This window comes from Pongo abelii, chromosome 9, assembly GCF_028885655.2.
Source record: "Pongo abelii isolate AG06213 chromosome 9, NHGRI_mPonAbe1-v2.0_pri, whole genome shotgun sequence".
Taxonomy (NCBI): domain Eukaryota; kingdom Metazoa; phylum Chordata; class Mammalia; order Primates; family Hominidae; genus Pongo; species Pongo abelii.
The window spans coordinates 122,639,062-122,655,048 of record NC_071994.2 but is presented as its reverse complement, the minus strand read 5'-3'; the positions used below and the strand labels follow the sequence as shown (position 1 = coordinate 122,655,048).

At 52.4% G+C, this 15,987-nt stretch overlaps 2 protein-coding genes across 17 annotated transcripts in view; one reads left to right on the top strand and one right to left on the bottom strand.

Annotated features, from left to right (window-relative positions):
• LOC129048798 (uncharacterized) overlaps positions 1-15,987 on the bottom strand; it is a 163,639-nt gene that overhangs the window by 111,426 nt on the left and 36,226 nt on the right. The window lies entirely within an intron of this gene.
• On the top strand, positions 8,939-13,919 carry THY1 (Thy-1 cell surface antigen; the record flags this gene model as incomplete). The annotated part of the gene is given in 4 exon segments (NM_001133391.1): positions 8,939-8,995; positions 11,161-11,221; positions 11,700-12,035; positions 12,571-13,919. Coding segments are annotated over 3 exon segments (486 nt in total). The 3' UTR covers positions 12,684-13,919.

Sequence of the window (15,987 nt, the reverse complement as noted above, 5' to 3'; positions counted from 1 at the left end):
CCCAAGGCCAGGTTCCACACAACTAGGACAGCCCCTATGCCCAGAGCCCACTGCAATTATTCAACATAGCCAATCCTAAGCCTGCTTACCCTGCCTTGCCCGTTCGTTCCCTTGAAAACCACAATGAAGGCGCCCACCCACGACTGCCCCCTCCCCCTGTGCCTCCTGACCGACCCAGTGCTTCCCAGCGGCCCCCACCGTGTAGCGTGCCCCCTACTCGGGATCTATGAGTTTAACAAAACATCTTTTCAATGGAGGCCGCCTCCTGCCCTGCGGCCCTTGCCGTACCTAATAATAAAAACTATATCTTGAAACAATGACTTCAGACCTCAGTTCCCACTGTTCTGAAACTGTCCTCACCAGGTGACCTCCTGTTGCCAAATCTAGTGGATAGGATACATTTTTGTCTGTACCTCACACCGCTGACCACACCCTCATTGAACTTGCCTGTTTCTGTGGCTTTGCCCTCTCCTCATTCTCCATCCTTCTGGCCACCTTCTCAGACTCCTCAGCTGCAACCACTCCCTTAAGTGTCAGCGCTCTTTGGGGTCCTGTCCTGGGTTCTGTTTTCTTCTAGGTCTACACATGCTCCCGGGGTGCTCATTACCACCTACTTGCCAGCAACCAGCAGTTAACCTTAATCTCTCCTCTCCTCCCACCTCGCTCCTCAGCTCTGGCCTGAACCTCTCCATGTGCACATCCCACATGCTCTCAAGCTCAACGTGGCCAGCACTGAATACAAGATCTTTTGCACCAAAGCTGCTTCCTCTCTCTGATCCTTCAGAGTAGCCAACCCCAAAATCTGGGAGTCCTTGTGATGCCTCCCAAAGATATCCAGGAAGGCACTGAACATCCCCTGACTTGGGTCTCTCCCATCTGCCCCACCTTCTCCACCTCCACTGCTCCTGCCCCATCTCAGACCCTCATCCCCCTCACTGATGCAGCTCCCAGGCGCACTTCACACCTCCACCCTTGTTTCTGGGGCTCCCTCTGTCGGGAATGCCTTTCTTCCCCTTTCCAGAAAACAACCACTGCTTTCTCCCAAACCCTCCTTTGAATTCCCTCCTTCTTGCCTCATGGGCAGCACCTATGATACTTGAATGCCCTTACTCCTTAGATTTATCCAAAAATATTTATTGCGTGACTCTACTTTGTGCCAGGACCTGGAAGCCCCAGAGCTACAGCAGCAAATAAGATGGATATGGGTCTTGACCCCAAGGAAGTGTGCATCACACCACCCTCTTCCCCAGAAGCCACCTTCTCCTCCCTACCTCCACGCTGAGTGCACTGCAGGGCAAAGAACCACAGGCAGGAGAGGACTCATGCTGCCCCCACAGTAATCTTGCTTTTATTTTATTTTATTTTATTTTATTTTTTGAGACAGAGTCTCACTTTGTTGCCCAGGCTGGAGTGCAGTGGTGCGATCTCAGCTAACTACAACCTCCGCCTCCCAGGTTCAAGTGATTCTTGTGTCTCAGCCTCCCGAGTAGCTGGGACTACAGGTGCCTGTCACCTCAACTGGCTAATGTTTGTATTTTTAGGAGAGATGGGGTTTCGCCACATTGGCCAGGCTGGTCTCGAACTCCTGACCTCAGGTGATCTGCCCATCTCGGCCTCCCGAAGTGCTGGGATTACAGGCGTGAGCCACTGCGCCCAGCCTCCCAGAGTAATCTTTCTAAAAAATACACCTATCCAGCCATTTCACACTCTTCCTGTAAACCTGTCATGATGCCTCATTATCCAAGTCCAGACAGACGAGGACTTCCTCAACTGCCTCTTCCCCATTTCTCCATCATCCTCTCTCAGCCTTCACTGCCACGAGAAACAAAACTGCCTGTTTTTTCCTGCCTCTGCTTTGCTTTGCTGTATTTCTGTTCCTTTGCTCATGCTACCTCCTCTGTCTTAGATCCTCTCCCCTCTCCTCGCCTGGTTTCTTAGTTAGCTATTGCTCTGTAACAAATCACCCCAACTAGTAACCAAAGGCAGCTTTTCTGTGGGTCAGCAGTTTGGTCAGGGAACAGCTCCATACGGGATTTGCTGGGCTCACTCCTGCATGTGTGGCCAGGTGACAAGTGGGCTGGACACTGGGTGATCCCGGAAAGGCTCACTCAGTGATGGGAAACTCCCAGACTCGGGTGGGGGATGGTAGCCACAGCACTTCTGTTCAGGTCTCTCCATTGTGACCAGCTCCAGGTTCCTCACAGGGCCCTGGGGTCCTTGCCTAAGATGGCAAGCACTGAGGAAATCGCTTGCACCACATTTGCTGAACTCCTATTGGCCAAAACATGTCTTATGGCCAAGCCCAGAGTCAGTGTGAAAGAGGCATGACTGGCTGAGGGCATTAATGTGGCACTCTACCACAGTCTGCTCTCTACTCCTAAAGATGCTCTGTCCTCCCACTTGTAAAATACACCCACCCTTCCCAAAGCACCCAATCATGATATCAGGCTCCAAGACCATGATCTCAAAACATGCAGTAGGTCTGGCTGTGGCTGAGTTTCCTTAGGTACAACTCCTCAGGGGTGGCTCCTCTTCACTTAGGGACCTGTGAGCTAAAAAGACAAGACCACATGCCCAATGTACAATGGTGACACAGGGACAGGATAAGCTCAATAGATACTCCCATCGAAAGGGGAGAAATGAGAGGCACATAGCAATCACTAGTTCAAAGCAATTCTGAAATCCAGGCAGGCACATGTCGTCGGGATCCCTATGCTAGAGGCAGGGAATGTTACTTGAACAGGACCCAGTTCTCCCTGGCTCTTAGTTACACTCTCTGGGCTGTTGGTTTTGCCTTCCGAGAGATCCTTCTTTTCCCTAAGAGAAGGACCTGTGTATAGGGGCCAGCTTCCTGCCCATAGAAAGTTGGAGGCCCAGAGCTTCTTTTCATTTTGAACTGTTTCAGTTCCTTTTACTCCAAACTGGCGGAGCTTTTGCCAATACAATACTCCTTAAAACTTTATGAGTTTTCTGTGAATATTATTGGGGTCCACTTCATGCACCAAAAGCCACATACATAATTAATTTCAAAAAGACTCCACTTCAGCTATAGGACAATGCCTTTTTTTTTTTAGGCAGGGCCTTGCTCTGTTGCCCAGGCTGGGGTGCCTCACTGAAGCCTCAACCTCTCAGGCTCAAGAGATCCTCCCACCTCAGCCTCCCAAGTATCTGGGACCATAGGCACGTGACACCACACCCAGCTAGTTTTTTATTTTTTGTAGAGATGAGGTCTCATTATGTTGCCCAGGCTGATCTCAAATTCCTGGGTTCAAGTGATCTTCCTGCCTCGGCCTCTCAAAGTGCTGAGATTACAGGCATGAGCCACTGTGCCTGGCAAGGACAACGTCCTTAACATTCTTAGAAACCCTTCTGTTTTGTCAAGAAGGTCTACTGAACACCATTTAAATCTCCTGGGGTCTTAACGGTTGTAAAATCATACCCTTGATTTAATCTTTACCTTTAGGCCAGTTCTAATTTTGAGAGCCCATTGCCTGATACTGAAACTGGCAATGAGAGCTGGTTTTCTTTTCCACCTAACAAACTGAGCAGGTCCTTTTGTAGCTCAGCTCTCTTGTAATACTTTATCATGCCAACTAGAAGCACCCAAATGACACTTTGAGCATTCTGTCTCCAGGTCCCTTTAGCCAAATCTACAAATTCATTAAGCACTTCTTCTGTTGTCTAAGTTACCACGAGAAATTTTGTTTTTGCCAGTTGTTTCACCACTACCTGAGTCACCCTTGTTCCAGCCGCCAAAGAGTCTCTCCTTACTTGAAATTGCCTGGAGCCAGGCATCGTGGCTGCAGGTGGATAGCCAGATGTTTTCCATGTTGGCTCCAAGAGTGAGTGTTCTGGCAAAAAGGATAGAAGCTATGTGGCCTTCTAAGGCCTCAGCACAGAAGTCTCTTAGCAACACATCTGTCCTACTCTATTAGCTGAAGCAGTCACAAGCCCATTGAGATTTAAGACAAGGGGACATAGATGTCATCTTTTTTTTTTTTTTTTTGAGATGGAGTCTCACTCTGTCGCCCAGGCCGGAGTGCAGTCGCTACCATCTCGGCTCACTGCAACCTCTGCCTCCCAGGTTCACGCCATTCTCCTGCCTCAGCCTCCCGAGTAGCTGGGACTATAGGAGCCTGCCACCACGCCCGGCTAATTTTTTATATTTGTAGTAGAGATGGGGTTTCACTGTGTTAACCAGGATGGTCTCGATCTCCTGACCTCATGATCCACCCGCCTCGGCCTCCCAAAGTGCTGGGATTACAGGCATGAGCCACCGTGCCTGGCCTAGATGTCACCTCTTGATGAAGGAATGTCAAAGAATTTGTGTCCACATTTTAGAATCACCACAGTAGCCTTATCTGGGTGGCTCATTTCTCTTCTGTTTGGAATCACTTGGAATTACACATGCCTTTGTGGTCCCATGGCAGGTCAACTGGGGGCTGGCAGATCCCAAATAGTGATTGATGTAAACTGAGATAGTTCAGACTTCCATAAGTGGCAACTGAACTCCAAAAAAGCAAGCTCCAATGTACAAACATTTCACAAGCTTCTGCTTTCATCACATTTGCTGATGGCCCATTGGCCAAAGCAAGGCACATGGCCAAGCCCAGAATCAGTGCAGAAGGGATTACACAAAAGCATGGACACCAGGGGGGCGTGACTCACTGGAGGCCATTGATGTGACAGTCTACCATACCTGGGTAACTCCCACTTATCTTTAAAAGCTCAGTTCATGCCTGGCCTCCAAGAAGCCCTCTCTGACAGATTGGGTCATCACCTGTCCCTCCTCTGGACTCCCACAGTACCCTTTACACGTCTCTACCTCTGTGTCTACCCTCTTTTTTCTAATTATCTATGTATCATTTCTGTTTCCCCCATTGGAACAAGCCTTTGAGATTGTGTTCTACTAATCTTTGTATACCTAGCGTCTAGCCTGTGCCTTGGAACATTATTGGTACCAATAATGTCTTAATTATTTGATCAATTAAACCATCCATGAATAAAGTTTTTAAAATAACCATCAAAGATTAAATTATCTCCATTGGTGCTTTCTCTCAACTTCTGCCCTGCATTCCAAGAAATAATGTTTAGTTCGTATTTGTCGCATTCTCCAACCAAACATGCAGTTCTTCAGGGAGCTGACCTCGCTCAGGAAGTTGACCTCGACTAGAGGTTAGGAGAGGTAGCAGAGTGTAGAGCAGCGGTTCCAAGATTTTTTAATTTCATAGACTTAGTCACATTTCCAAAGAAGTGTGAGGGTTAACAGAAAGTTGCCAATTTTCTTTTTTTTATATAAAGTAGGACATTAAAAATACACATATACACATATCAATACCACCATCTCTTCAGAAAAGTGGAAAGATATAACCTTAGAATGAAAGTATAGGAAAGACAGGTGTATAGTCTCAATTAGTCAAAGTTTGACTCAAATTAGTCAAATATTATGGCTGCCTTGGTATCAGGGAGACCTCAAATTACAAGATCCCCTAATTACAAGATCCCCTCCCTACTTGGCTGATGCGGTCCCCCAGCCAAACCACCCTCCTTACTGTGGGGGCCAGGCACAATTTCTGCTTATCCCTGAGTAGTGGGCTTCAGCATCCTGCCAGCCCACAGAATTACACAAACAGCCAATCACATTCTCTTATAGGAAACGGGGGCACTCCACCATTTTGACATTACAAAGCCTGCCTCCCACAGCTCCTGGTAATACCTGTTTCTGAGTGCAACTCCCATGAAGCAGTTCATGGCACACAGTGTTATCCTCCCAGGTACGGGCATATGTGACGGATAAACTGCTATTGCTCTCATTCGTCCACTGTTGAGGTCATGTCGTGATCCCCGTAACTTTAGGGGATGGGAATCTCTCCCTCATCGATAGGGTGAAGAATATAAAATCAAAACAAGGTGATAACCTGACAGCTATGTTCAGAGTACGCCGGACTGTCCTTGTTTTACTTATTTCACCATGAACTAGGGAAATGAGTCTAGCAGAGATCTGAGGGTCCGCCCTGGGAGCACCGGAGAGCACTGGAGAGCACAGTCGGAACACGGAGTCAGGAGACCTAAGATCTAATAGTCCAGACCATGCTTCAAAATATTTGTCTGACCTTGACAAATCATTACCTTTCTCGGGCCTCAAGTCCCAGCTATAAAATGGTGGGGTAAGCCAGGTGCAGTGGCTCCCACCTGTAATCCCAGCATTTTGAGAGGCCAGGCAGGAGGATTACTTGAGCCCAGGAGTTCAAGATCAGCCTGGGCAACATGGTGAGATCCCATCTCTACAAAAAGGAAAAAAATTAATTAGCTGGGCATAGTGTCAAGTGCCTACTGTCCCAGCTACTCAAGAGGCTGAGGTAGGAGGATCGCTTGAGCCCAGGAGGTCAAGGCTTCAGTGAGTGGTGACTGCACCACTGCACTCTAGCCTGGGCAACAGAGACCCTGGCTCAAAAATAAAATAAAATAAAATAAAATTTAAAAGATGGGACCACTGCAGTCACCTCTGTGATTCTACAAAGACAATCTGATGAAACAAGTGAATGGCTGGCAGTCCCTAGGTCATGCTAAAGGACTATGTGTTTTTAGAAGAGTTTTTATCCCCATGTGTTTCTGGGTGGGACAACAGGAGATGGTGGGAAAAGAGAGATCTAAGAGACCAACAGAGCAGCCACAGCCTTCTGGCAGGAAGTCTTGCCTTAGCTGGATTCCTCTAAAGCCTTGCTGCTTTCAGCACTCCGATCCTGTCCACAGTAAATGGAGTTTTAAAATCTCCTCCCTCCACCACCTTGTGCTCTATCCCCTGACCTCAGATGTCTCATCTGAGCCATTAATTCCATCCAGAGAACTTGCTTTGGCAGACACAGAATTGCCACACCTTCTACAGTCTATACTCCCCTCCCCTTCCTAAAAGCAAGGTGCTTGGGGACCCAGAAATTAGGCCAGGTCCTCATAACCTTATCAAAATAGCACTGCTAGGCCTTCCACCCAGCAACACTCAGAGACAGGGCCAAAGAGTGGGAAACGGAGCATCCAGGGTCTCAGCCAGCAGAGCCCAGATGCCTTCTGCTGTTAAGATCCCTGGACTCAGAATCAGAAAGCTGTTAAGCAGGAAGGAGCATGCTGCCATGAAGAGACAGACAGAAGCCAGAGCCAGCGTGTCTGGAATGCATCAGGTAGATGAATGGGAAGATGGCTGGGATGCAGCTGGAGGGAGGAGGGAAGTCAGCAGCCAGGGGCCTGGACATCCATGGCCTTAAAAAGTACCCTACAAACAAGAAGCCAGGTTAGCTCACCTATGAAGAGGGACAGTCTTACCAGATCATGTGTTACAGTCCCCAGATCCTGGGGAGCGTGAGAAAAGTGCAGACTCAGCTGGCTCTAGTACTAGATTAAGGAGGTCCTAGGTGGGCAAGGCCAGCTGCATTTTTCATAAAATGCCCTAGAAACCTCTGCGGTTTACCAAAGTGAATAGCTCCTTTGGACTTAACTGTCTGCAAGGCTCATTCCAGTTAGAATGTTCCATCACCCTAAATGCTGGGAAACCAAGCGAATCTCCTCCCACTTGCAAGCTTCCAACAGTGGCTTCCAACAGTGCCACTGCAGTATCAGAAACTGCAGGGAAGGTGCCAGGGCTGACTTCCATGAAGAAATAGGAGAACGGGCAGGCAGACACTGGGGAGGCAGGGCCAGCCCACAGAATGTAGTGACCAGAATTCATAAAGAGGCCGGTAGGATACAAATCAATCAAATAAACGTTAGTTCAAAAAAATTCATCACACCTGTGAGTGAGAGAAGGTCATCAGCACTGTCTCTAAAAATGACCCCAGGGCTTCTGGTGACATCCAATCTGTGGGTTATCAGGAGCGCCCCAGGTGATCAGGAGCTGGCCTCGACTCAGTCCTTTTTGTGCTGTCTCCTCCTCTTTCCCAGAGTTCCTCTCTCTCCTCTCCCACTGGGCAGGGATGAGCGAGAGGAATGGCTCACCCTTGAGAGATGGGGTCCATAGCCCAGGTCAGTTCTCCAGCTCTCCCACTTACCAGCCAAGACAGGAGGTGAGGATTGAGATGGGATGAACCCAGCAGGCGGCCATGGGTTAAAGGTCGCCATGAATGTAATGTGCCCAGCACAGTGCCTGCTAAAAGGCAACACTCTCTTCCTGGTCTGAAGACCAAACAAGCAGACTGTACTCAGGAAATCCAGAAGAACCTTCCAGCTGTCGGGACCAGAAGGTGCCCAGCCCAGAGGCTGAAGGAGACGTAATGCCCAGAGCAAAAAGCGCCTGCAGCCCCCTGAAGGGCTAGGTGCTCTGGAATAGATGAGGGGGCGAAATGGGGCTGGGGACCAGGGGGCGAAATGGGGCTGGGGACCAGGGACGGACAGGGTGGGTCCAGGACCTGCCTTGCTTCCGAAGGGCTGCTCCAACATTGAAAAACACCCAACCAGCTTCCTTTCAGAAAGACTGGAATATTCCAAAAGTTCTCACTGGAGGCTCTGGAGGAGGTGGGCTCCAGCTGAAAAGGAAATGCGGAGGCGTGGGCGCTCCCGGCCTGCATCCTGCACCTCTTACACTTTGGTTTTCCCACAGACTCCCGAAGAATAGGTCAGAAGAAAGGGTTAAAGCCTTAAAAGGGGAACAACCATTGCGGGGCTCAGGGAAGAGGATAATGTTCTTTGGGTTGCCGCACCCTGATCCCCGGGGTCCCGAACCCTCCCGTCCCTGGCCAGGCCTGCCAGCCACAGGGTGAGGGCCCCCTTCCGCCGCAACCTGCCACTCTCACACCAATGCGGGACCGCCTTCTCTTCCTTCCCCACCCCCCACCCCACCCTGCCATCCTTTCTCCCCCAATCTCCTCCTCTGATTGGCTGAGCCCCCGGCTCCCCGCTCCCCCTCTCCTCCATCCCTGGTGAAAACTGCAGGCTCCGAGCTGGGTGCAGCAACCGGAGGCGGCGGCGCGTCTGGAGGAGGCTGCAGCAGCGGAAGACCCCAGTCCAGGTGGGAACTGGAGCCGGTGGGACCTGGGGCTCGGGGACTGCCGTCAGGCTCCCATGCAAGCCTTCCCAACACTAGGCTTTGGGCCACGGTCCGAAGGCGCCCAGGAAAGGAGGGCGCAGAGCTTAGGGAGGGGCCTGCTTTCCAGGCAGGGGCGGGAAGGGGATGCTACTGCAGGGCAGGGGCCGCGTGGCACCCCGATGTCTTTCGGGGAAGGCGCTCCCGGGCTTTCGCCCGCTAGGGGACTGGTGTCTGGGGCTGGGGCGCTGGAGAACAGGGAGGAAGGGCACCAAGGACAGCCTGTGGGTCTACGTTCCACCCAGACGTCCCCAAACCCAGCTCGCAGAGACGGGGAGGAGGACGGATGAAACTGCGGGGAGAGGACGGAGGATGGCGAGCTGGAGGGAATCCGCCGGGTGACCTCGCGGCGGGCTGGGTGCGGGGCACCGGAGGAGAAGGAAGCCGCAGTGCCGCAGGCGGGGACTGGGTGGAAGGCGGGCGGACGGGGGAGGGGAGAACTGGAAAAGGATGAGAGAGGGGGAAGGGGGACTCATTTGGGAAAGGAGAGGATTGGAATATGGAAATGGAATAAGGGTGAGGCCCGCCGGGGCTTGAGTGGGAGGAAGAGCAGACCTTCTCTGGGTCTGGAGCCCCTGAGGACACAGACCAGAGGAAATGAATACAGACTGCACCTCCCCAGCCGCTCTCCACCCCTCCCCTGGCTCTTCTACCCTCTCCAGCCCCAGACCCATTTCTTCCCTTTCTTGCTCTGGCCACTGCTCCCCCTTCCCCTCCTAGATCCCAAGCCCGCACAACATCTCAAACAAGAGTCCTCGAATCAAAAGCCAGATGCCGACCCCCCTTCCTCCTGGATCTGGCTCAGGACAGCAGCTCCACCCTGGGACAGAGAGAGCATTGATTGTAGCTGCAGCCGCCGCGGGATCCTAGCCTCACCCGTCAAGGGGCTGAGCGCCAGGGACCCTGAACTCGTCTAGTGGCGCACCCGGGCGCACTCAACCGAGGCAATGCCCTGCGCGCGCTCGCGGGTGCACGCCCCTTCTGTGGCCTCTCCTGGGAGAGCACTGCTCTGCGGATAGGCTAGGCTACCGGCTCCGCGTCGCCTCGCCAAGGGTTGGTTCAGCCGAGGCTGCAAAAAAAAAGACCAGGCAGACAGCCTATCCAGGGTGGCTATTGAAACTGGGCTGGAAAACTGCAGTCCCAGGAACTCCAGAGAGCTGGACATTGGGAAGCATCCTTGGCTCACATAGGAGATCACTATGGCTTTCTCTCCTCCAGGAACACGATTAGCTTGTGTCCTATCCAGATAGGAATAGATGCTCCCTATCTGGGAGCATCCTTAGCTATGGTGAATGGTCTCTAGCCATCCACTGGGGATGGCGAATGACTTAGGGATTTGTGTCTCACGTATATGAAGCAGTCATCGCCAGATGTTGGTTGTTTTTCTTAACCCCCATCATAACCCGGTGGGTATGTAAGATTCAGAGAGATTAATTCATTCATTCACAATAAATATCTTTGGAGTGTATGCTATATGCCAGTAATCTGCAAATGGAAACGGTTTTGAGCATTGGGGATTTTCTTCTGAACAGGAAATGGGAAGTCCCTAAATGGGGAGTCTTTGTTTAACAGATACAGAGTTTTACTTTGAAAAACAAAAAGAGTTCCGGAGATGGGCTGCATAGCAACGTGAATGTATTCAGCACTGCTGAATATACTGAATTTAAGTACTGAATTTAAATGGTTAAAATAGTAATTATTATGCTTTTTGTATTTTACCACGATTAAATTTTTTTAAAAAATAGGAAGCCCCAGCCCTCATAAGTTTTACATTACCATACACTATGTTAATGAAAGAAGAGGAGAAAGAGTGGTAAAGTCACTTAAAGTCACCCAGCTAGTAAGTGCTCCATGGCCAAGCACAGAAACACACCATGATTGGGCTTGTTCTCCCTCCTTCCTTGCTTTTCCTGAGCAGGAAAGAGCCAGTGGCAGTATCACGTTCAGTGAGAAGTAGGGACGAGAGGGGGAATGGAGAGAGGGACTTAGATGTCTGCCATAGCCATTATGTCATGTTCCCAGGGACCCCCAGCCCTGGGGGCGGTAAGTGTGGCACAGCTTGGCTGATTCCCATCCTGTTCCCACCCCAGATCCAGGACTGAGATCCCAGAACCATGAACCTGGTCATCAGCATCGCTCTCCTGCTAACAGGTACCCGGCATGGGGCAGGACTGGGGCTCCAGGCACTCTGGCTTCCTTCCCTCCAGAGAAGCAGCTTCTCCCTCACAGTCTCAGAAAAGCGCAGGTGACGCAGAGGGCTCTTTTTCATCCCGAAGTCAGCCAGTCCACCTCGCTGATATTCTGACGGCCTGAGGTGGTTTTTGGAAACAGTTTGCTGAGCCCTCCCTCACACTATTGAACTAGAATCCCCAACTGAGAACCCGGAACCTGCATCAACTCCCCAAGATCTCCTGTCCTTGAAACACATTGATAGGATCCAAGGCTCAAGCAGACTGGGGAGGGAGGCTGGGGTCTGCAAAGGAGAAGTGGGATCCCTGGGGTGGGGAAAGGCACTCAGAGAACAGACACCGGTCCCCTCCCTAGCCAGGCCCATCTCTCCACTTCAGGTGGGTGGGAGGCCTCTGCGCCGTAGGCCCCTCCAATTTGAAGGAGGCACTGCTGGTGCCAGTCTTGCAGGTCTCCCGAGGGCAGAAGGTGACCAGCCTAACGGCCTGCCTAGTGGACCAGAGCCTTCGTCTCGACTGCCGCCATGAGAATACCACCACTTCACCCATCCAGTACGAGTTCAGCCTGACCCGTGAGACAAAGAAGCATGTGCTCTTTGGCACTGTCGGGGTGCCTGAGCACACATACCGCTCCCGAACCAACTTCACCAGCAAATACAACATGAAGGTCCTCTACTTATCCGCCTTCACTAGCAAGGATGAGGGGACCTACACGTGCGCACTCCACCACTCTGGCCATTCCCCACCCATCTCCTCCCAGAACGTCACTGTGCTCAGAGGTGAGGCAAGCCCCTAACAAGGTCAAGTGAGCTGGGAGAGCCAGGCTTGGGGACAGCAGGCAGTTCCCTTGGCTGGGCTGGAGAGGAGAATAGCCCCATAACGCTCTCACCCTCTCCCAACTGCTGCCTGGCCAACTGGGGAACCATTGCCTTCAGTGTGAATGGGGTGAAGAGCTCAGGGCCAGGCAGACAGGCAGAGTAGTGTGGTTCCACCAGAACTGTGGGCAAGGCCTTTGGCCTCCCTAATCTTCCTTCTCCCCAGCGGGAAAACAGGGATGACACCACCTCCCTCAGCCAGTTTTCTTGTCATGATGTTTACTAAGGTTTTCATAAGATGATATGTGTGCAAGAGATCAGTAATCTGCAAATGGGAAAGATGGCTGGTTCTGTGAGACCGGGCTGCTCCTGGTCCCAGCTAAGACATTGCAGTACCCACCTCCCAAAGGGAGTACACCTTTGCTTTGGGCCTGTGCCTGCCTGAGTCCTGATCCGTCTTCCTTCCTACCCTGTCCCCGGCCCCCTTCTCTTTCTGCAGACAAACTGGTCAAGTGTGAGGGCATCAGCCTGCTGGCTCAGAACACCTCGTGGCTGCTGCTGCTCCTGCTCTCCCTCTCCCTCCTCCAGGCCACGGATTTCATGTCCCTGTGACTGGTGGGGCCCATGGAGGAGACAGGAAGCCTCAAGTTCCAGTGCAGAGATCCTACTTCTCTGAGTCAGCTGACCCCCTCCCCCCAATCCCTCAAACCTTGAGGAGAAATGGGGACCCCACCCCTCATCAGGAGTTCCAGTGCTGCATGCGATTATCTACCCACATCCGCGCGGCCACCTCACCCTCTCCGCACACCTCTGGCTGTCTTTTTGTACTCTTTGTTCCGGAGCTGCTTCTGTCTGGTTTATTTAGGTTTTATCCTTCCTTTTCTTTGAGAGTTCGTGAAGAGGGAAGCCAGGATTAGGGACCTGATGGAGAGTGAGAGCATGTGAGGGGTGGTGGGATGGTGGGGTACCAGCCACTGGAGGGGTCATCCTTGCCCATCGGGACCAGAGACCTGGGAGAGACTTGGATGAGGAGTGATTGGGCTGTGCCTGGGCCTAGCACAGACATGGTCTGTCCTGACAGCACTCCTCGGCAGGCATGGCTGGTGCCTGAAGACCCCAGATGTGAGGGCACCACCAAGAATTTGTGGCCTACCTTGTGAGGGAGAGAACTGAGCCTCTCCAGCATTCTCAGCCACAACCAAAAAAAAAAAAAAAAAAAAGGGCAGCCCTCCTTACCACTGCGGAAGTCCCCTAGAGGCCTTGGGGCATGACCCGGTGAAGATGCAGGTTTGACCAGGAAAGCAGCACTAGTGGAGGGTTGGAGGAGGAGGTAAAGGATGAGGGTTCATCATCCCTCCCTGCCTAAGGAAGCTAAAAGCATGGCCCTGCTGCCCCTCCCTGCCTCCACCCACAGTGGAGAGGGCTACAAAGGAGGACAAGGCCCTCTCAGGCTGTCCCAAGCTCCCAAGAGCTTCCAGAGCTCTGACCCACAGCCTCCAAGTCAGGTGGGGTGGAGTCCCAGAGCTGCACAGGGTTTGGCCCAAGTTTCTAAGGGAGGCACTTCCTCCCCTCGCCCATCAGTGCCAGCCCCTGCTGGCTGGTGCCTGAGCCCCTCAGACAGCCCCCTGCCCCGCAGGCCTGCCTTCTCAGGGACCTCTGCGGGGCCTGAGGCAGGCCATGGAGTGAGACCCAGGAGCCGGACACTTCTCGGGAAATGGCTTTTCCCAACCCCCAGCCCCTACCCGGTGGTTGTTCCTGTTCTGTGAGTGTGTATAGTGCCACCACAGCTTATGGCATCTCATTGAGGAAAAAGAAAACTGCACAATAAAACCAAGCCTCTGGAATCTGTCCCCGTGTCCACCTGGCCTTCGCTCCTCCAGCAGTGCCTGCCTGGCCCGCTTCGCTGGGGTCTCCACAGGTGAGGCTGGGGGGCACCACCTCTTCCCTGACTTCTCCCCAGCCACTTAGTAGCGACGCTGCCCCGGGGGCTAATGACTGCACACTGGGCTTTTCAGAATGACCTTAACGAGACACATTTGCCTAAATAAACGAACATCCCATGTCTGCTGACTCACCTGGCTGGAACAACATGCTTACAGCCAACACATGGGCCGAACCACGTGGCCCTGGCTCTGGAATGCACAAGTGGCTTTGCGTGAATCTGCGCTAAGCTATGCAGTCTGCTTTTTCTTCTCAGCTCTGGTAGTTCTTCAGAAATGTCCCCTCCAGGCACATCCACTATTGCGAGGGTGAGCACGGGTGAGCAGGAAGGGTGGGAGACGCCCATGTCCTCAAGGCATCACTTCCTAAATCCAAAAGCATCGGCAGGAGAAAGGACTGGGGACAAATACTGTCCCTTTGGGAGTAGGGAGGGAACACTGAGCCCCATCCCTGGCTCCTTCCCTAAAAGTAGAGTAAAACGGAAGCGAGCATCCTAGGATTGGGGGCGAGAGGGGGACCACAGGGTAGCTGTGGGTTCCAATTGCTGTCAGAGTTAGAGAGGCAGCCCCAAGCCAGCCTCCCTGCTTTGCCAGGGAATTTGGGGGAGGAAGGTGACAGCTGCCCAGAGGCTGACTCATCTGATATTTAGCACTGGGTAGGATGATTGTTTCTGAGCATTTTTCTTAAAGGTCTCAGATCTAAATTATGCCACCGGCTCCCACTCTTGCTACCTCCCGTCAACCTCTCTGCCTTGCCTTCTACCCCTGTAGTTACCATGCACAAAGAGAGAAGGAGGAGCTGTCCGTGTCCCAGGCTGGGAGGCTGACGACCCCTTAGCAAGATGCTGCCAGCCCAGAGCTCTCCAAAGGGAGGAACACCCCTGAGACTCAGGCCCCTCTCCTTCAGCCCTGGTTGGGCTGCAAGTGCCGTGCCAAGGAAAGGCATCTTGGTGAGAAGAGCTGCTGTGGGGGAAGGGAGATCAAATGCCAGAGAAATGTGGGGTGCCCCACCCTCAGGGTAGTAAAAGTTACAGTATGGAGGTATTTCTGGAAGGAAATGAGCGGCACTGTGTGAAGCCTCGCACCTGTGTGACACCTCCTATGGGGTCTTTGTCACACTCTAGTACTATGTCCCTGAAGAGTTTAGCAGCCACACTCTTAGAAGAGTGCTGGGAGATGGTGTTGCCCTCTGCAGCCATGTTTAGGGGAGCAGAACCTGAGGCCCACAGTGGGTGAGGTCAGCTCAAGAAGCCACAGAGTCCACCAGAGGGCCACGGACTTCAGAAAGGAGAAGAGAAGAACAAGGCATTAGGCCTCACAACGCAAACCCACCCAGAGATGGGCACAGTGGCTCACGCCTGTAATCCCAGCACTTTGGGAAGAGGCGAATCGCTTGAGGTCAGGAGTTCGAGACTAGCCTTGGAACCCAATCTCTACTAAAAATACAAAAATTAGCCAGGCATGGTGGCCTGCGCCTGTAATCCCAGCTACTCAGGAGGCTAAGGCAGGAGAATCACTTGAACCCGGGAGGCAGAGGTTGCAGTGAGCCAAGATTGCACCACTGCACTCCAGCCTGGGAGACAGAGTGAGACTCCGTCTCAAAAAAATAAAAAATAAAATAAACCTACCCGGAATGACCATGCTGAGGACTGGGAGCCCACAGACTTTCAGCCACAGGCCGCGACAGCCGTGGGTCCCTCTCTGGTCAAGTCAGCAGGCCTTGTGGAGGCTGTGGGGTGTCTGTGGTGACTCAGGTAATTATAGAGGGCTGGCCCCAGCCCTGGTTCCTGTACACATGCCCCAACCCTCTCCCCATCCACTCCCTCGCCAGTCCTAACCTCTCTCCTGGGTACCCCCCTTCAGCACCTAAGTCCATACCTAGGGCCGTGGAATTCCCACTCAAGAGCAACAGAAGCCCCTCTCTGCACCCCCATTTCTGGATGGGATTGTCCACTGAGACGCGCAATGTCTGCATC